The sequence below is a fragment of the Oncorhynchus nerka genome, linkage group LG19 (genome assembly GCF_034236695.1).
Source record: "Oncorhynchus nerka isolate Pitt River linkage group LG19, Oner_Uvic_2.0, whole genome shotgun sequence".
Lineage (NCBI taxonomy): Eukaryota > Metazoa > Chordata > Actinopteri > Salmoniformes > Salmonidae > Oncorhynchus > Oncorhynchus nerka.
Window position 1 is genome coordinate 6,010,261 of NC_088414.1, and position 21,202 is coordinate 6,031,462.

The 21,202-nt window shown below is 44.6% G+C and overlaps 3 protein-coding genes across 7 annotated transcripts in view; 1 reads left to right on the top strand and 2 right to left on the bottom strand.

Annotated features, from left to right (window-relative positions):
- The window catches only part of si:ch211-282j22.3 (ER degradation-enhancing alpha-mannosidase-like protein 3), a 34,104-nt gene extending 27,473 nt beyond the window's left edge, over positions 1-6,631 (bottom strand). The window contains exons 1-6 of one of the 4 annotated variants that reach the window (XM_065004671.1): positions 5,803-6,625; positions 5,582-5,627; positions 5,150-5,250; positions 4,710-4,749; positions 4,260-4,372; positions 2,862-3,015 (exon numbers count right to left, since the gene is read on the bottom strand). In XM_065004671.1, coding sequence (XP_064860743.1) covers positions 2,862-3,015; positions 4,260-4,372; positions 4,710-4,749; positions 5,150-5,250; positions 5,582-5,627; positions 5,803-5,945 — 597 coding nt within the window. In that variant the 5' untranslated portion in view covers positions 5,946-6,625. Of the gene's footprint in view, positions 1-2,861; positions 3,016-4,259; positions 4,373-4,709; positions 4,750-5,149; positions 5,251-5,581; positions 5,628-5,802 lie in introns of all 4 variants that reach the window. The other 3 variants (XM_065004669.1, XM_065004668.1, XM_065004670.1) reach the window with 3 other exon arrangements.
- Positions 6,632-6,650: 19 nt separating this feature from the next.
- Positions 6,651-11,962, top strand: slc31a2 (solute carrier family 31 member 2). Of its 2 annotated transcripts, none has more exons than XM_065004672.1 (4): positions 6,651-6,733; positions 10,022-10,088; positions 10,425-10,629; positions 10,887-11,962. In XM_065004672.1, exons 2-4 carry the CDS (start codon positions 10,022-10,024, stop codon positions 11,050-11,052), a joined length of 438 nt encoding a protein of 145 aa, XP_064860744.1. In that variant the 5' UTR covers positions 6,651-6,733; the 3' UTR covers positions 11,053-11,962. The 2 variants fall into 2 exon arrangements, with proteins under 2 accessions (XP_064860744.1, XP_029545042.1); XM_029689182.2 differs by lacking the exon at positions 6,651-6,733 and adding an exon at positions 7,431-7,646.
- Positions 11,756-21,202, bottom strand: part of niban2a (niban apoptosis regulator 2a) — a 57,499-nt gene continuing 48,052 nt past the window's right edge. Inside the window, exons 9-14 of the mRNA XM_029689181.2 lie at positions 16,501-16,688; positions 15,980-16,135; positions 15,631-15,750; positions 15,326-15,433; positions 14,987-15,098; positions 11,756-14,773 (exon numbers count right to left, since the gene is read on the bottom strand). Coding sequence (XP_029545041.2) covers positions 13,683-14,773; positions 14,987-15,098; positions 15,326-15,433; positions 15,631-15,750; positions 15,980-16,135; positions 16,501-16,688 — 1,775 coding nt within the window. The 3' untranslated portion in view covers positions 11,756-13,682. The remainder of the gene's footprint in view (positions 14,774-14,986; positions 15,099-15,325; positions 15,434-15,630; positions 15,751-15,979; positions 16,136-16,500; positions 16,689-21,202) is intronic.

The following is a 21,202-nucleotide window of genomic DNA, read 5'->3' on the forward strand; positions in this document are numbered from 1 at the left end:
CCAACTATAAAGTTTGGTGGAGGAGGAATAATGGTCTGGGGCTGTTTTTCATGGTTTGGGCTAGGTCCCTTAGTTCCAGTGCAGGTCAATCTTAATTCTACAGCATACAATGACATTCTAGACGATTCTGTGCTTCCAACTTTGTGGGAACAGTTTGGGGAAGGCCCTTTCCTGTTTCAGCATGACAATGCCCTCGTGCACAAAGCGAGGTCCATACAGAAATGGATTGTCAAAATGGGTGTGGAAGAACTTGACTGGCCTGCAAAGAGCCTGACCTCACCTCCATCAAACACCTTTGGGATGAATTGGAACGCCAACTTCTAGCCAGACCTAATCGCTCAACATTAGTCCCCGGCCTCACTAATGCTCGTGGCTGAATGGAAGCAAGTCGCCACAGCAATGTTCCAACATCTAGTGGAAATCCTTCCCAGAAGAATGGGGGCTGTTATAGCAGCAATGTTCCAACATCTAGTGGAAAGCCTTCCCAGAAGAATGGGGGCTGTTATAGCAGCAATGTTCCAACATCTAGTGGAAAGCCTTCCCAGATGAGTGGAGGTTGTTATAGCAGCAATGTTCCAACATCTAGTGGAAAACCTTCCCAGAAGAATGGGGCTGTTATAGCAGCAATGTTCCCACATCTAGTGGAAAACCTTCCCAGAAGAGTGGAGGCTGTTATAGCAGCAATGTTCCAACGTCTAGTGGAAAACCTTCCCAGAAGAGTGGAGGCTGTTATAGCAGCAATGTTCCAACATCTAGTGGAAAACCTTCCCAGAAGAGTGGAGGCTGTTATAGCAGCAATGTTCCAACATCTAGTGGAAAGCCTTCCCAGAAGAATGGGGGCTGTTATAGCAGCAATGTTCCAACATCTAGTGGAAAGCCTTCCCAGAAGAATGGGGGCTGTTATAGCAGCAATGTTCCAACATCTAGTGGAAAGCCTTCCCAGAAGAATGGGGGCTGTTATAGCAGCAATGTTCCAACATCTAGTGGAAAGCCTTCCCAGAAGAATGGGGGCTGTTATAGCAGCAAAGAGGGGACCAACTCCATATTAATGCCCATGATTTTGGAATGAGATGGTCAATGTAGTGTATTTGTGGGAGAAAAAAAAAAATCACCCTGATTAATTCTTTAGTCATATTCCATATTACCTATTTACTTATGGGCCTGCCTACACCTATAGACTTGCTCTTCAAATTATATGAGAAAAAAAATATACCACTTTATTTGGAATGGCAAGCCAGACAATTCATTTTTTTTCCATAATTAAATATGAATTCATAGGGAAGAAATTATTCAATATTAAAGCATTGGACCTCTCACTATACAAAAACTATACTTGAATACAAACTGGTTCTCTAGCAGATAAGTAAGAATGGCTCACCCAGTGTCCAAGAATGTCCTTTTCCCCTTCATTCAGATTACATTTTTTTCATTATCTCCAAAATATCACTATCTTTAAAACAAGCAATAGAAAGCTGGTTGCAATTTCAGTTTAATCCACCAGAAAAGACTGAACAAATATTAGAACAAATATTACGGTTAAACTCAAATTTACTAATTGATATTTTTATTTATTTAAACGGTATAATCTTTGTAAATGATATGATAAATAGGACTGGTGGCGTTACGTCACACATTCAGCTAACAAAATTATATGGAAATGTCTGCTCTATCCAAAATTACAACCAAATGATTGCAGCATTATGCAAAAATGGGAGAGGTAAGTGGAAAGGGGAGAAGGTAAGGAAGTTGTCTGTCGGCCCTGCAGACCAAAGTTCATTTAAGGACCAAAACATTTACACCTGCATCATACAGGTTCCAAAATACTTGGGAGGAGATTTTCCATGTTCATACTCCATGGCACATAGTCTATGAACTGATACACAAAACGATGCCGGATTCAAAACTTGAATTATTTTATTTAAACTACTATACAAAATTCTTTGTGTGTTCCCCTGGGGTAGGAAAGGCCACTGGTGGTGTTAAAGGCAGGGATACAACTATCCCAGCTCTACAGATTGTGCTTTGAAGAGACAGAATCATGAGATCACTTGTTTTTGGTCGCAGGTTCAGGAACGGCTGAAGTACTTGGAGCTAATTCTGTATTTAGCACTGCTGGGTGATTTGAAAAGTCATTGATCAAAATCGATCAATAATATAATAACAATATTAGCAAAGGTGTTTGTCTTTCATTTACTATGAGAAACTATGAGAACAGAAAGGTCCAGAACTTTTGTGAAACATCGCAGCACAGCGGGAAAAATATTTGGCTGCTAGAAATCAAAACTGGATGCTCTTCAGAGATAGATGGGAGGGGTTGAGGGTAGCTGACGGCTGGGAATAAAAACACACAAAAGATAACTAAAATGTAAAATATACTGTCTGAGAAAAGTATGTAGAATGTATAAACTGGAAGGGTAAAGTATTGTTGTTTTATTAGCCAATATCTAGTCCTAGGATGTAGGGTTTGGGGAAAATAATAAAGTTGGACATTATTATTATTAGTTTTTAAATAAAACATTTAGTGGCAATGTAATTGTCTGCATCATCATCAAATCCCAATATATTTGGGGGGGTTAATATATTTATTTAAAATAATAGCTGCAATATTAAAGCTAATCTACCCCAAAAAAATTTTTTTAAGTATATTGTATGTACTACATGCGTATTGTCAGATAATTATTTGACTACAACGCTATCTGGAATCACTTTTAATCTTCTATTCACATTCAGCTGGTCACTCCTTTCAGACCTGAATCGTTTGGTATTTTTCGGACGTTGTGGAAAAACAGAGTTCTGATAAACAAGGCTTTGCGCCCAGGGGAACCGCGAAAAGCAGACGTGTGAAGAGTGAGGTGTGTTACCCTGGGGTAGGGAAGGCCACTGGTGGTGTTAAAGGCAGGGAGCAGTCTGTTGCCCAGCTCCTTGGCCATGTGGAGCAGCTCATCTCTGTACCACTGCATCCTCTCCCCCCGCTGACGGAGCATGTCCGCCATCGTATGTGCCCCCAGCAGGCCCCTGTAGGGACAGCAACATGATGGTGTGGTGAGCAACATGATGGTGTGGTGGTGAGCAACATGATGGTGTGGTGGTGAGCAACATGATGGTGTGGTGGTGAGCAACATGATGGTGTGGTGGTGAGCAACATGATGGTGTGGTGGTGAGCAACATGATGGTGTGGTGGTGAGCAACATGATGGTGTGGTGGTGAGCAACATGGTGGTATGGTGGTGAGCAACATGATGGTGTGGTGGTGAGCAACATGATGGTGTGGTGGTGAGCAACATGATGGTGTGGTGGTGAGCAACATGATGGTGTGGTGGTGAGCAACATGGTGGTGTGGTGGTGAGCAACATGATGGTGTAGTGAGCAACATGATGGTGTGGTGGTGAGCAACATGGTGGTGTGGTGAGCAACATGATGGTGTGGTGGTGAGCAACATGATGGTGTGGTGGTGAGCAACATGATGGTGTGGTGGTGAGCAACATGATGGTGTGGTGGTGAGCAACATGATGGTGTGGTGGTGAGCAACATGATGGTGTGGTGAGCAACATGATGGTGTGGTGGTGAGCAACATGGTGGTGTGGTGGTGAGCAACATGGTGGTGTGGTGGTGAGCAACATGGTGGTGTGGTGGTGAGCAACATGGTGGTGTGGTGGTGAGCAACATGATGGTGTGGTGGTGAGCAACATGATGGTGTGGTGGTGAGCAACATGGTGGTGTGGTGGTGAGCAACATGATGGTGTGGTGAGCAACATGATGGTGAGCAACATGATGGTGTGGTGGTGAGCAACATGATGGTGTGGTGGTGAGCAACATGATGGTGTGGTGGTGAGCAACATGATAGTGTGGTGGTGAGCAACATGATGGTGTGGTGGTGAGCAACATGATGGTGTGGTGGTGAGCAACATGATGGTGTGGTGGTGAGCAACATGATGGTGTGGTGGTGAGCAACATGATGGTGTGGTGGTGAGCAACATGATGGTGTGGTGGTGAGCAACATGATGGTGTGGTGGTGAGTAACATGATGGTGTGGTGGTGAGCAACATGATGGTGTGGTGGTGAGCAACATGATGGTGTGGTGGTGAGTAACATGGTGGTGTGGTGGTGAGCAACATGATGGTGTGGTGAGCAACAAGATGGTGTGAAAAAGTCGTACAGTTATTAGAACATAATGTCCAATTACACATTTGAACCAGTATCATACACGATCTTGGAGAACTACTGTGTCGTAGTGAGACAATGCATTGTATAGGTTCGTACCCCAGGACTCGGATGTTGGTCTCAAACACAGACACCACCACATCGTTGTCCAGCCTGACATCCCTCAACGTCCTCCTCACCGCATCCTCAAACTCGTCCAGCTTGTTCAACACCTGGAAACACGGACACGCAACATTCGTTAATAGGGGAAAAGACTGAAGAAATAGGTGTTTAAATACTGAAGACTAAACTAATGAGAAACTTGCCTGAAAAAAAAAAACATGCCTTATTCCTGTGAATTACTACATTTCAATGATTTTTTGCTCTGGTTTCCAGAACCATTAGAAAGAAGGGCTATCCATTTAGTCTATACTGCCATGTACTTTATGTGTGTGGCTCTGAGGGGTTGTCGTGAAAATGGATCCCATTTGCTCATTGATTTCTCTATATACATTTGTGGTACTACCGCTGACTGCAATTATAGCCGCAGAGACAGGATCAGATACTCACCACCAGAGTATCCAGGGTGTCAATCAGAGTGAGGGAGAACCTAGAAGAAAACAAGGTTATATTTGTTAGGGGACACCATAGCAAAAAATGTTTGCAACGAAACCTTGAAAACTGTAGTTTCTTATTGGACAAGTTCAGATAGTCCCGCCCTGTTTCAGCCCGTCTTCTTCCATTTGGTGCTTAATGAATGTGACCCAGGTCAGGAGGATGAACTTCTGCACACACAAGACAACCTAGATCCTGCTCCATGTCAGCTTCACCATAGCCATCCTCTATTGTGTTTCCATGCTAAGTGTTACATACAAGGTCTTAAGGAAGAACCAGAGGGGGTTAAGATAGGTCACGTCAAACAGAGTATAACAGGCTTTCCCACATCGAGTCCAAATGCATTTCCTTTTCCCATGAGCGTTACATATTGAGAAACGTGCGGTTGTACTCACTTCCCCAGAGAGTCGTCGATGTCTCCCCTGTTGGGCTCCAGACCACGCACCCTCCCCCTGCAGCTCAGGGGCATCAGCTCGTCCGCTGGGTATGCGTATTTCTGTGGCAGAATCAGGAAACAGGTGCAGTCAGGGTACGGTACACGTACTAATTAGGAGGAACACTTGTTTAAATACGTTTGAACTTGGAAGTATAGGCCCGAGTGGATGGCACACAGTCAAGTCAGAGAGCTGTTTGAGCAACAATACAAGATCAACAAAACAGTTAACAGAAGCATGCTCTGGCCAGCTACATGGTCAGTAACAGACAAACAGCCATAGCTATGGCCTGGAGCATACCATTTTGCCCAATGTAGTTGAAAGTGACAATAATAATGCAAAATGGCACACATCTGATGTGTTATTAGAAATGATGTGGTCAGACAGACTTACCATATAGCTGCCATAGGCATGATCGAACATCTCAACGATCTGGTCCCTGTAACAGAAAGAAATATACTACATCAACATAACCAAGTCATTTCTAACAGACAAGATGACGAATAGGTCAAGTGCTGGTGTGTTCGACGATTTAGTCCCTTCGTCTTCACAGCACAGACCTCACCACTCAGTAAAAGGTGCTGGAGTGTGATCACACACGGTTGTTATCTCACCTGATTTTGCTCTTTTCTTCAGGTAACATGGCCTGACCTTCCTGGCCATTGGCCCAGCTAAGAAGGCCTGTAAGGAGTAGGGCTCTCAGCATCATGGCAATGCCAGGAGAACCCTGTGGCCAGCAAAACAGCTTTGCACCCATTTAATCTCTGACACGTCTGTACACAAGTGGGTGTTCCTGTGCTCTCAATGACGTCCCTGAAAAATCATATAGTCCAATGCATTTCTTCTCCCGGAACGTGCATGGGGTGGTCTCATGGACAAGCACTAGAGTTCAGAGACTTGACAACTGGTTGTCTCCACTACAGTTGATGGGCTTAGCTGTCAAAATAGCTCAATGACAACAACAATCAGGTTACTTGCATGTTACCCCTGCCAGAATCAACAATTAGCGAGCCTAACAAGAGAACCACGTTAAGAGATTGAACTTTGCCACAATAGACATCTGTGGGTGTAGCTAGCTTGCAAGCTATCTAGCTATGTCCATATACTTAGAATCACACACGAACCTCCTCTTCTGTTCACTAGCGTGATTTCCCAGTCTATAATCAGGCGTATACTCAAAATGACAGGAAGGAACTCCCATCAGCTTAGCTGGCTAGTTAGCGAATTTAGCTAGCTAATTAACAAAGAGGAGCCAGTGGTGATGTCTGCTTCGTATTGCAACACAACCCTCCTCTTCCGTGTCAGCCCCAGTTACACGGACAACGTCTGTCTCCCGACCCAAATGTTGTTGTTTTTTCAACCAAACCGTCGAAACCCCAGGGAGAAACCAAGTCAGACGGTGCTTAGCTTCTTTGGTGGCTACTTACTTAGCTAGCAGTCTACTACAAACGTCGAGCTTTGAGGATACCTCGTGACGCTATTGGTCGAGGCGGCAGAAGTAAAAGGAAGACGTTGGCCGTGTTCGAGAGGATCAACACCGTCCAAGTATGACTCGCTGATCTACAAATAATAATGAGTATCTATTTTTGATACAATTTTTCTTTGTGGATCAGTCTGCGATTTCGAACAAGCCCAATTTACGTCGTTTGTATCGTGATGGAGCGTGTCACGATATGAATGTTGACGTGAAAAGTTGCTGGTTTTCAAAGTTACATGATCAGTTATAGCCAAAATATTGAGTTACAATATAGGCATACTTTCTTAACTTGAATATTTTAAGTAGCTAGATCAACCGGAGAAGCATGGTCAATTTTAAAACAACACTTTGCAATATGCCTTTCCTTTCGTATGCATTATTAGACTATAAAGTATGCCTGAATGTGGGCTTAGCTATCACATTCGAGTGTAAGTGGAGATACTGAGATTGTATCTTTGTTTTATGGCGGTCCGCAAACAAATGTTATAGGTGCATGCCACCGCCTACTATCATGTAGTATGAATTCATTACACTTTGTGAATGCAGTGACACCACAACATCTATCCTCTGTCATTTGCGTTCCATTTCTGTGGTAGAATGGGGACCCCTACAGTTTACACACACAACTTTTTCCACCGATACTACACATCTAGGAATCTCCCTTCCATACATTGCTGCCGATTGCGTCTATCTGCCTTGCAAATTAATGATATGCACAAGACTACATCTACCATCTACCCTTGCGACATTTTAAAACGTCATGTGGTGCCGCGCCTTCATCATTGTCAAACTGTGCTGGGCAGAAACATGGTAGCCTGCTGCCTTGCGGTCAGAAAGGAGAAGAAGTGGAATGCAACTAAATCCGGTCAAAACAACGTCTCTTGTTCGCTCTCGTCGGTGTTGGGGAGTCAAAGGGCCTGAGGAACCCCCCGCCCCCCAAAAAACATCTTATTTGTCTGCTCAAGTTGATCAATCATGTCTGTAAGTAGGTTCTTCGCATAGTGTTGTGATGCATTTGTTTTTGTTTTGGTGATACAACACAATCATATGTAGGTAATACTTTCGCAGAGCATTAAGTACGGAGCGGCAGGGTAGCCTAATGGTTAGAGTGTTGGACTAGTAAATGAAAGGTTGCCAGTTCAAATCCCCGAGCTGCTAAGGTACAAATATGTCGTTCTGACCCTGGACAGGCAGTTCTGAACACTGTTCCTAGGCCGTCATTGAAAATATGAATTTGTTCTTAACTGACTTGCCTAATAAAATAAAAATGACTGTTTTGCATGAGAGAGAGCGAACGAACGAACATGTTGTAGGCTACTTTATCTTTTTTTTTTTTAAACCTTTATTTAACTAGGCAAATCAGTTAAGAACAAATTCTTATTTTCAATGACGGCCTAGGAACAGTGGGTTAACTGCCTGTTCAGGGGCAGAACGACAGATGTTTACCTTGTCAGGTCGGGGATTCGATCTCGCAACCTTTCAGGTCACTAGTACATGGAAAGTGACCCATTAGCCCATCTGTACATAGCCCATCCATCCAACCAACTTCAAACCTCATCCCCATATTTGTTTTTGTTTTTCTGCTCTTTTGCAACCCACTATTTCTACTTGCACATTCTCATCTGCACATTTATCACTCCAGTGTTCATTTTCTAAATTGTAATTACTTCGCCACTATTGGCCTATTTATTGTCTTACCTCCTTACTTCATTTGCACACACTGTATACAGATTTTTCTGTTGTGTTATTGACTGTACATTTGTTTATGTGTAACTCTGTGTTGTTTTTGTCGAACTGCTTTGCTTTATCTTGGCCAAGTCACAGTTGTAAATGAGAACTTGTTCTCAACTGGTCTACCTGGTTAAATAAAAGGTCAAATAAACTGGCAAAGGCTCCTGCTGAGAATTTCATGAAGAAAAAAGTGTATGTATGCACCTATCTCACGGAGCTCGTTTTCCTTCACTGGCCTTGAGACACTGCATCCAGTTTAGGACACAGTAGGCTCTCTTGACAATCAAATTGGCTGATAAGCTCACATGCGACAGCATGGCTGTCTTTCCATAGTACTGCTATTGTTTGTCAGTACAAGCAGAATCTGTGCTCTAAGAATGGTGGTCATTGTCTTTAATTGCCACACACTATTTGGACTATTGGTTTTGGTTGGAAGACCAGAGAGCCCCTTTGTCTTGGAATGTAAAACCTGTTGTGGTTGTTTCCTCTGGAAAGACTAACTTACAGTATGTCCTCCAGGGAAAACTTGACCAGTTTCTGCGAGTCCTGGACTTAAGTTTATAGGAGATGTGCAAATATATGATTGAAGGGGTTAGCCAACCCATAACCTAGCAAGTATCTGGCTGTTGCTGCCTCTTATCAGGTGAAATTAAGTATACATATTTTCTATACTTATGTTATTCTTTAGCCTGTAAGTCCATACGATTGTGCTATTTTGTAACCTTTAAGTGAAAATGAATACTTACTGGAATTTGTGTGGGTGGTAGGGAGAGGAAAAGGAAAAATATTGAGAACTATATATATATATATATATATAGTGGGCCAAAACAAGTATTTAGTCAGTCACCAATTGTGCAAGTTCTCCCACTTAAAAAGATGAGGCCCGTAATTTTCATCATATGTACACTTCAACTATGACAGGCAAAATTAGGAGAAAAAAATCCAGAAAATCACGTTGTAGGATTTTTAATGAATTTATTTGCAAATTATGGTGGAAAATAAGTATTATATACCTGCTAGAGTGCGTGCTACGGGTGGGTGTTGCTATGAGACAAGTGAGCTGAGATAAGGCAGATCTTTACCTAGCAGAGACTTATAGATGACCTGGAGCCAGTGGATTTGGCGGCGAATATGTTGTAGTAGAGTGTTGGAGGTTATTTTGTAAATGACGTCGCCAAATTCAAGGATGGGTAGGATAGTCAGGTGGAAATATCTGTTGTTTTTATATTGTACTTGAATAGGAATATCTGTTTTATATTATACTGTCAATGAAACCCACCCTGAATTCAAGAGCATGTTGTGTCTCAAGCGATGGCAGGCACAACACAAAAACCTCAAAAGATGTAAAGTAAGGTCTAAGCAACAACATATGCAAATATGAAACAAAATCGTAGTTTACATATTTTTTGATAAATAATACAGACCAATTGGTCATATTAACAGGAGTCAGTCTGTCTGGCAGAGTTTGGATCAACGGCAACAAAGCACATTCCTGTCAGACTGAAAGAACATGTCATTATCTACCTGACCAAGCTTTATATTTCACATACAGGTCCCAAACCTGGTCCGCTTCCTTGCAGTATACTGCCGTTTACTTGTTGTTCAATTGCTCTTTTCTCATCCAGATGACCTTTGAGGCAGGGAGCAGCGTGACGCTGCTGTTTCGCTTCTGGGATGTGCAAGGACCTGCAGGTAGGCCAACGCTGACAGACCTGTGCCCTCGGGAGAATCTAAATGATATCTTTATGAACCCGTGTCTGGTTGGCTATTACATTTTGTCCAAGTACAGTTCAGCCCCACCATTCTGCATAGTGTTTCAGGTAGCAAATTAGCACTTGTTGCTTATAGGGCAGGTTGCTTATGTTCCAATAGGGCATCTAGTGACGCATGCACTGGTTTCTTACACTCATATTAAGTAACTGCTGTTGACTCTACAGTACTATAAATATAGCAGACACTTTTGGGGCCACTGTTGATGACCATCATTGTTGTCAACCGCAATAAGCTCTGTGGCCAATGTGTTTGCAGGGATGGTGCTGTCAGTGTTCGTGGTCCTCCTGTTGACCGTGTTCTACGAGCTGCTGAAGGTGTGGAGGGTCTGGCTGGGGAAGCGCCCTGCTCCCTTCCACTCCTCAGACTGCCGGGGAAGCAGCACTGCATTAGCCAGTAGCCTGTCGGTGTCCTCTCTGGCCCCCATGGAACAGACTGCCCCCACTCTCTCCCCCACGAACAGGTAGGATTCACACAGGAGCAGCCCTGCCCATGTAGTCGTCTGATTACCACGTTCCAGGGACGCTGACTTTCATCCACCAGATCCCCAAATTGGCCAGAGAGTGAAAGCACCTGGTTTCACAGGCCGACGTGAATGACAGATCAATTATAAGAAAGCCGAGCAGGTCATTAGACACGAGAACCTGAAATGTGCACCTGTATATAATTACCCCAGGGAGACTACTGTAATAACTGTTCTCCCTGTCTCATTTCACCCAGATGGCTTCTCCGTGGGATCCAGACAGCCCTGCACATCCTGCAGGTAACCCTTGGCTACATGCTGATGTTGTGCGTCATGTCCTACAACACCTGGATCTTCCTGGGGGTCATCTTGGGCTCCGTCCTGGGATACTTCATAGGGTTCCCGCTACTGGGTCAAATCTGATCAAACAGTGTAATCAACAGAACGAGAATAATCCTTTTCCTGGACTATAGATCTATAGGCACTAGTTATCCTGTTGGACAAAGATGTGCTCTGACAAACGTTTCACAGCACCTCGTGGTGTTTTTCATACTGACCCTGTTGCACACTCCATGTGCGATAGATCTCCCCGTGACTGTCACTTCTCAAGTTACCTGAAGTGAAAGGTGGTTCTCCCCTACTTATCTTAAAGCAGAGGTGTGCGAAGTAAAAAGCAAGATGGAGGCTTCCATAGTGCAACAAAGAGTACAGCATGGTAGGGCAGTGATCGAGCACACCCATGGTACATTTAAGATAAGTCTCAGGAAGTGAACGCTTATTTTTTGTGTGTTACCCTGTATGACCTACTGTACTATGCATATCCACTGACATATGTTTGAGAAGAGCTTGAGTTCAACCTGTGGCCTCAGTCTAGCATCTAACTCCAAGGTCAGGCTTACTTGCAGAGGGAACTGAGATTATGCATTTCGTCAGCACTAGTCACAAGACATTTTCTGGAATTTCCACTTTGACAGCACAGAAGCATGTGATTGAGTGTTGTAACTCTGTCAGGCTCATTGGGTAAGTAAATTGATCTTAAGTACATAGAGAACTGAAAATGTGGCTCTCGTTAATCATTTGTGAGAGACAGTATACCCCAACCTTTTAGTGCCTTTTGATATCCTAAATACATTTCAGAGGCATATTTCCGGTTTAATTATACAGTAACCTAATCATGGATGAACGCGAAGCTTTTCTTCAAATCCTATTGATCTACAGTAAACTGAACGTAGATCATGGCCTGCTTTTAATCTGAGCTTTTCAATGGACTTTATATGAACATGTGCTTACTACTGTTGTATTTTACTGATAGTAATAAAACAAATACCACTAACCTTTTGTTAACATATTTAATTCGATTTAAGGTTAAACAGTTTACCATTTTAGTCGAGAGATGAGAAATAGAAAGAAAAACATCAAATCAATATATTTATTCATCCATAAGTATAGTCTGTCATACACATCAATAAAAAAGCTCTTGCGTAGGGCTTTACACAAAATGAAGACTATAGCCGAGGATAACGCATTGGTCACCATACAGAGTATTGGTCACCATACAGAGTATTGGTCACCATACAGAGTATTTGTCACCATACAGAGTATTGGTCACCATACAGAGTATTGGTCACCATACAGAGTATTTGTCACCATACAGAGTATTGGTCACCATACAGAGTATTGGTCACCATACAGAGTATTGGTCACCATACAGAGTATTGGTCACCATACAGAGTATTGGTCACCATACAGAGTATTGGTCACCATACAGAGTATTTGTCACCATACAGAGTATTTGTCACCATACAGAGTATTGGTCATAAATAGAGGAAGGAAACAGAAGGTCTTAAAGGTTCAGAGTGAACTATCCTTTTAAGTCACGGAGATACATGGACCTTTTTCCCCAAGACTACAAACTCAGCCTGGTTAAGAACAAATATATACAGTGGCCATAAACATAGCATGGATAGAAAATCATAAATCACATTTCCCTCATTTTGAAGAGTGGGGAAAATAAACAAATATAGATTTGATTTATTCCCTTGGTGTGGCCGGAGGAGACTGTGGACAAAGAGTACGGTGTGATGGATCTGCACTCAAAGCCAACTTCATTTGATTTAGACTGACAGAGGCCTCTTCATGACAAGGTACATAGCGTGCTGCCAACCATCTGCACAACACTCCCACATCAGAGATTCTGATGCGTCACAGTCAAGACAAGATATCAGCAGAGCAAGTCCCTTTAGTAATAACTAAACGTGCTCGTGACAGTGGCTGACGCAGGACCTCGAGCATCTATGATAACACTAGTGACTGTGTTAGTCAACTGGAAGCAGACAGAAAAGTAGGGAGTAAGCAAGTGCCTCGTCATGCACTGTGAAAAGATTCCAGAAGGCTGCTTGTGAAAATTTAAAATTAAATGGTTCAAAAACGAGGCTTAAACTTATTTCAAGACAAAATCACTCTGGCTGATTTTATACACTAGTGTGCCAAGTCATTGTTAAAAGATGTTAAAAAGCAGAGCTCCCAGGCCCTGAATGCAACGATAGCTGAATCTCTATAATGATATGTTTTCGACAATGCCCATTACAGTAAGATGGCATGACAAAGAGGTAAAACAGAGCCGTTTGTGTCAAAAGCCAGCTTACAGTGCCCCCTAGTGTTCAGTAAGAGGTCATGCAATGACCAGTGAGTGTGTACCCATGCACCATGAAGTGTTCCACGTCTATTCTGCCATGCATCTCTATGAACATATCCTGAAGGCCCTTACACATGGGCATCTGTAGTGTAACGTCACTTTTCCACCTCATGTTCGTCATCTCCAGAACCATACCAGTGTGGAAACGCTGCCTCTCTATGATCTGTGACACCACAGGGTTCAAAGTCAGAAAAAGGATTTTCAAAACCTCCAATAAGTTTCTAGCCCAAGGGAGGGTATTTTCTTGCTCCCCACATCACTTTTGATGATATCATCAGGTATGTTGACACTGGTATTGTGCTGGAGATGATGGAAAATGAGGTCAAAAAAAATGAAATTTTCTCCCTTGTCTTCCCATTCAAATGTCATATAAAACTTCAGTTTCAGAGTCCTCCCCGGTCTCAGAGTTGTCGTGAAGTGCAGCGTTTCCCTGTTCCACAATCACCTCAACCTCACCTGGATCGGTTAGAGAGTCCTCTGTTTTCAGAACATCTTTCATTGGCTGAGCTTCGCCCTCATCCAAGGCCTCATTGGTCAGTGACTGGAAGCCGCTGTCATCGTGGTGCCGGGGGCTGGAGTCAGCCAATGGTGGGGCCAGCTCAGCGTCAGAGTCTACGGCACACGCCGTTATCCTGTCTTCGTCCTCTTCCTGTACCGCCATCTCTATTTCCTGTATGGCATTCTCGATAGCCTCATCTTCTCCCTTGATGGCTGCCTCCACCTCGTCCTGCCTATCCTCCTGTATCATTATCGCCATTTCCTGTAAGGCGTTCTCGATGCCCTCTACCTTGCCCTCAATAGCTGCCTCCCCTTTTTCCTGAAGCTCCCCCTCAGCTTTCTGGTCTGGACCTCTTTCTTTCAGCTGCTTGCTCACTTCCTGTGGGGCACTTTTCCACTGCAGTGACTTCCTGTGCACCTCCTCCACCACGGTGGTGATGAGCGTCACCTCCTCCTCTTCGCCCTCTAGCGTCAGCATCCCCGGCTCTGTCTCATTGGTGAGAACAGCCAAGTCCTCCTCCGAGGCCGGGACAACCATCTCCACCATCGGATTGATGAGGTAACGGATCTCCTGCACGTTGTCTGGGGAATTTGGCTCTGGTTCCATGGGGGTCGCTCCCTCCTCCTCCTCCTCCTCCTCAGGGATGAAATCCACCCCCTCCTCCATCTCCTCCTCCTCGGGGATGAAATCCACCCCCGGCACCTCCAAGCACGACTCGTAGGGCAGCGGGCCCATCCCGTCCAACTTGATCATGGAGACCACTTGCCTGCGCCGCCATTTGGACCGGCCACATCCTTCCGGGGACTCGTCAGACTCCTCGTCCCCGAACTGGGCGGCCCAGTCTACCGAGGGGCTCTCCCCCAGCAGGTGGAGGTCGGGGTCGCTGTTCGCCAGGATCATGCTGTCTCTGTACAGGTTGTGTCTCTTCTGGACTGCCGCCTCTTTCACAGCTGTAGGCACACAGAGATTTACGTCAGCGCCAAATTCACCAATCGCCTCAGATTAGCTGAATCTGCTGATCTAGGATCAGGTCCCCCCCTGTCTATATAATCATAAGTGTGCTCAAAAAAACTGATCCTAGATTAGCAGTCCTACCCGGAGATGCTTTACGAATGGTCTAGCCTATGCCGGGCCAGTGTCTCCAATGCGTGTCCACCACTCACCCATCATGATGTCCTTGGTGACAGACTGCAGCACCACCTCCTCAAACATGTTCTCCACCAGGATGAACCGGGAGAAGTCCTCAAAGATCAGCTCCTGGAAGGGAGGGAGGTCCTGAGAGGGAGGAGAGATGTTGTTACAGACTAATGCACTAGACATAGGTAATGTCCCAAGTGGCACCCCAGTCCCTTATATAGTGCACTACTTTTGTCCAGAGCCCAAATAGATTACAGGGTTCCATATGAGACAGAACCATAGAGTAAAGGGGTGGCTGGAGTGTGAGGGGTGTCTTAGGAGACTAGGATAGCTGGAAAAAGAGACTTAAAACCAGTGAGCCTCACCGGATGGCAGGAGGGAGCCAGCTGCTTCAGCATGTAGGGGATGATGATCTGTAGCAGGGCCTCTCTGAAGAACTTCTTACGCACCGTGCTACTGTCATAGTCATATTTCTGACAGGGACAGACAGAGGGACGCAGACAGAAGACATTAGACTCTTTGATGGCAAGGGTTGCCAAAAATTCCCAGTGTTTCCGGTCTACCGATTGGAATTTTCCCGGAATCAGGAGGGAATAAGCAGGAAATCTGGAATCCTCCAATCAGAATCAGTCATTCACCTTCATCCTTATCCCCCCTCAGTCTAACTAACCTTCAGCACTCTGTCCTGGCAGCATTGGATGGTCTTACACAGGTTCTCTCCTCTCTGGTCCTTTTCCTCCAGACTCTGGTGCAGCAGCTGTTCGAACGTGTACACAGCGTTGTCCATTTGCTTTTACACAGAGGAGAGAGGACATTAGCGATACACTGGGTGAAAAGACAGATCAACAATCTCACGTAGCTCATCCGTTGGTGTTCAATGAAACACCCTCTCTCGCCACCAGATGGCGCCCCTACAATCTGTCACAAAGTGCAGTAAAGAACAATAACTACAGTGTTGGTAGTCTCGTGTGGCAGCTTCATACCCACCAGGTAGTGGGATTTGTGGGTTAAGATCTCACCTCTCTCATGAGGATCTGAGCCCTCTGGACAAACACAGAGGGGCTGGACACATCAAATCTCTGCTGCAGCCCTTCCAGACTCAGCTGCTCCACCTTCTCATAGCAGCTCTGCATCTTCACCGGGTGGAACGCCAGCATAGAGATCTTCTCCATGTGCTGAGAGAGGGGAGGGGGAGAAAGGCGAGAGAGAGTAGGGAGAGCGAGAAAAAAGGGAGAGAGGGAGGGCAGAGAGAGGGGGGAAGAAAGGCGAGAGAGTAGGGAGAGCGAGAAAAAGGGAGAGAGGGAGGGCAGAGAGAGGGGGGGGGAGAAAGGCGAGAGAGTAGGGAGAGCGAGAAAAAAGGGAGAGAGGGAGGGCAGAGAGAGGAGAGGGGAAAGAGACGGACCGAGATGAGTTGAGGACATGACAACGCCGAGCACTTCAACAGATCCTCAGTACATTTTATAGAACAGTCAGAGGTCACCAAGGGGCAGTAGGCGTGAACTCCAACTTGTGTCTTCAAGTCCTCCGGTGGTCCACTCACCTCCCCCAGTTTGTCCTTGCCCCCTCCGTTGAGCGTGTTCTTGCTGACCTCCACCAGCTCTCTGAAGAAGACGTCTCGGACCTCGGAGAAGCCTCTGCTGGTGGGCTCCATCAAGGCTTCCAGGATGGAGCTGACGTAGGGCTGGACGCTGCGCCGAAGGAGCTGCTCTGCCCTGGGCAACACCAGAGCTACGGAAGGGGGGGTGGAGGAGACAATAAGGAGTACGGTTAGTCCCCATGGTCAGTAGACAGTAAACACCCACACTTCAAGACCACAGTAATACCAAGCATCACCCAGAGACATCCGACTGAAAAGTCTGGAGAAAAGGAACCAAAATATCATTAGCCGTCAAACCTGTGACTGAAATGGAGAAATAATGCAGCCATGATATGAAGTACTACTAACCTGGCTGCTACTGTAGGCCTAAATGCCCAACTAACCAAGTCATGAACAGTGGTCAGTCATTTCCACACAAAACATGTGAGTATTGTAATCAGATCCTGATCAACTGTTCTGGCACAGGAGGCAACCATGACAACCATGACAACCATGACAAAGTGAAGGTGGAACAGACAGACTGCCATGCCAAACGGAGGTAAGCATTGCCATGCCAAACGGAGGTAAGCATTGCCACACCTCTGGTAAGAACTACATCAGTCAACCAATCACATGCATTTATAAAACTATGTTTTTACATCAGCTTATGTCACAAAGTGATTATACACAAACTCAGCCTAAAACCCCAACGAGTTGTGCAGATGTAGAAGCACAGTGGAAAAACTCCCTAGAAAGGCCAGAACCTAGGAAGAAACCTAGAGAGGAACCAGGCTCTGAAGGGTGGAGATAAGAGAACATGGCCATTAACACCAGATTGATGGTCATCTATGAACGTTTGAACATCAGGGTCAAATAATAATTACAGTGGTTATAGAGGGTGCAACAGGTCAGCACCTCAGGAGTAAATGTCAGTTGGCTTTTCAGAGCCGAGCACTCAGAGGTCGAGACAGCAGGCACAAAAAAAGTGTTTAACATGATCTGGGAATGACTACCTCATCTCTGTACACAATTTTCTGTAAGGTCCCTCAGTCAAGCAGTGAATTTCAAACAGATTTAACCGCAAAGACCAGGGAGATTTTCCAATGCCTCGCAAAGAAAAGGCACCTATTGGTAGATGGGTAAAAATTTAAAAAAGCAGACATTGAATATGCCTTTGAGCATGGTGAAGTTATTAAATACACTTTGGATGGTGTATCAGTACACCCAGTCACTACAAAGGTACAGGCGTCCTTCCTAACTCAGTTGGTGAATTTAAACCAGTTACAAAGTTTAATGGCTTTAGAAACCTGAGTATGGATTAACATGAAATGAAATGAAAAGGAAGCCTGTGCAGAAAAGATATTCCAAGACATGCATTCTTTGAAGTTTAATACTTTTGAATATTTGTAGCTACTTTAAGTAAATACCTGCAGTCAACTTGTGCAATATCTTTGGAAATAAAGAAAATTGCATTCTTAATTTCACCTGTCAAATTATTATCAAGCTTACTGTATGTAGTCACATGTCACGTGGTGTTTGTTTACAAGCAGACCGGAGCCTTCTGAGTCGCTCACTGTTGCGCAGCATGTGCCATGTGCCAGCTGAGGGGTATTTAAATCTGTAATAAAGCCCTTTTTTGGTGGAAAACTAGCCTATGCCCTCGTAGGCCCACCCATGGCTGCACCCCTGCCCTGTCATTTGAAATCCATAGATTAGGGCCGAATTTATTTATTTCTATTGCCCGATTTATATGAACTGTAATCGCAGCATTTATATTTTTGTTCAGTATATACACTACCGGTCTAAAGTTCTAGAACACCTACACATTCTTAATTTTATTTATATTTATATTTTTGTTCAGTATATACACTACCGGTCTAAAGTTCTAGAACACCTACACATTCTTAATTTTTTACATTGTAGAAATTCCACAAATGAACTTTTAACAAGGCACACCTGTTAATTGAAATGCATTCCAGGTGACTACCTCATGAAGCTGGTTGAGAGAATGCCAAGAGTGTGCAAAGCGGTCATCAAGGCAAAGGCTGGCTCCTTTGAAGAATCTAAAATATATTTTGATTTGTTTAACACTTTTTTGGTTACTACATGATTCCATATGTGTTATTTCATTGTTGTGATGTCTTTACCATTATTCTACAATGTAGAAAATAGTAAAAACAAAGAAAAACCCTTGAATGAGCAGGTGTCCAAACTTTTGACTGGTACTGCATGTATAGAGAAACACACACGCGATGGGATGTATAGACATTATAGCCAGTAAGTGGATAGAATATGTAGTATATCTGAATAATGTGTAAGATATACTATTCTATGTACAGCAATAGTTAAGTAGGATGGCCTTGACTAGAATACAGTATATACATATTAAATGGGAAAACAGTATGTAAGCATTATTAAAGTGACCAGTGTTCCATGACTATGTGCATAGGGTAGCAGCCTCTAAGGTGCAGGGTTAAGTAAGCGGGTGGTAGCCGGCTAGTGACAGTGACTAAGTTCAGGGTACTGGGTGGAGGCCGGCTCATGATGGCTATTTAACAGTGTAATGGCCTTGAGATGAAAGCTGTTTTTCAGTCTCTTTGTCCCAGCTTTGATGCACCTGTACTAACCTCACCTTCGGGATGATAGCGAGGTGAACAGGCCGTGGCTCGGGTAGTTGTTGTCCTTGATGATCTTCTTGGCCTTCCTGTGACACCGGGTGCTGTAGATGTCCTGGAGGGAAGGCAGTGTGCCCCCGGTGATGCGTTGGGCAGACCGCACCACACTCTGGAGAGCCCTGTGGTTGTGGACGATACAGTTGCCATACCAGGCAGTGATACAGCCCGACAGGATGTTCTCAATGGTGCATCTGTAAAAGTTGGTCTTCGGTGGGCCAAGCCAAATGTATTAATGTGTACGCCATATGTGGGTGGTCTCCTGAAGTCCACAGTCACTTATTTTTGTTGACGTTGAGGTTATTTTCCTGCACCACTCCACCAGGGCCCTCACCTCCTCCCTGTAGGCTGTTGTGTCTTCTGCAAACTTGATGAATGAGTTAGAGGCCACGCAGTCATGGGTGAACAGGGATTACAGGAGGGCGCTGAGCACGCACCCTTGTGGGGCCCCTCTGTGTTGAGAATCAGCATAGTGGAGGTCTTGTTGGCTACCTTCACCACCTGGGGGCAGCCCGTCAGGAAGTCCAGGACCCAGTTGCACAGGGCGGGATTCAGAACTAGGGCCCTGAGCTTAATGATGAGCTTGGAGGATACTTTATTTAACTAGACAAGTCAGTTAAGGACAAATTCTTATTTACAATGACAGCCTACACCAGCCAAACCTGGACGACGCTGGGCTAATTGTGCGCTGCCCTATGGGACTCGCAATCATGGCCGGTTGTGATACAGCCTGGTGTCTGCAGTGATGCCTCTAGAGATGTAGTGCCTTAGACCGCTGCGCCACTCGGGAGCCTAATGAACAGCATACATAGGTATTCCTCTTGTCCAGACGGGATAGGGCAGTGTACAGTGCGATTGCATCATTATTGGGGCGGTATGCAAATTGAAGTGGGTCTAGGGTGTCAGGTAAGGTGGTGATATGACCCTTAGCTAACCTCTCAAAGCACTTCATGATGACAGAAGTGAGTGCAACAGGGCGATAGTCATTTAGTTCAGTTACCTTCGCTTTCTTGGGTAAATGTTTGCCAGCTTATAACTATTAAGTTAAGTCTAAAATGTGTTAAATGCTCTGTATTTGGTTTGCTAAGTGGTAAAGTTCTTCCAAAATCAGGTAGTCGCTTGGTAACAGCAGAGAATCCTCTTCAGGATCAAAAGCCTTGTCGGGTAATATTTGTTTTGGCGGCAAACCGTGAGTAGCATAGTCATGTGAGTAGCATTTTTTTGTTACTTGTTCAGTTTAGGTCAGAAACTGTACAAAATGTTTGCAATGCGCTCGTTAGCATTTAGTTAGCATTCTCTATGGGATTTTACATGTACTTGTCAGCATTGCTAACCTTCGGATTACAGAGTATCAGTAGGGTTTGAAAACAGCGCCCCTTGTGTTCAGTATGGCAATCTGGATTCCGCCCAAGCCTAACATGCTGACCAGACTGCTCTCGCTTTGGGCGCCATCGCGCGTATATTGATTTTGTCCATACACAGCAGACGCAATCAGGACAAGCATGTTGAAATATCAAAACAAATTCTGAACCGACTATATTCATTTGGGGACAGGTCAAAAAGCATGAAACATTTAAGGCAATTTAGCTAGCTAGCTTGCTGGTGCTAGCTAATTTGTCCTGGGATATAAACATTGGTTTGTTATTTTACCTGAAATTCACAAAGTCCTCTACTCCGACAATTAATCCACAGATAAAAGTTTGTTTCTAGTAATCTCTCCTCCTTCAGGCTTCTTCTGATTTATATGGAGGTTGGCAACCAACTTTAAGGTGCATTACCACCACCAACTGGACTGGAGTGTGGACCTCAGTTCATCTTTTAATCTCCCACGTGGATATTTGCTCCTAAAAATCAATGAGGACTTGCGGAGAGGCAGGACTTGCGGAGAGGCAGGACTTGCGGAGAGGCAGGACTTGCGGAGAGGCAGGACTTGCGGAGAGGCAGGACTTGCGGAGAGGCAGGACTTGCGGCGCGTCAAGTGTCACAAATAGAAC

Coding starts and splice junctions, on each gene's coding strand:
- slc31a2 (XM_029689182.2), top strand. Junction 10,089..10,424: donor GGATGTGCAAGGACCTGCAG/GTAGGCCAACGC, acceptor ATGTGTTTGCAG/GGATGGTGCTGTCAGTGTTC. Junction 10,630..10,886: donor ACTCTCTCCCCCACGAACAG/GTAGGATTCACA, acceptor CATTTCACCCAG/ATGGCTTCTCCGTGGGATCC.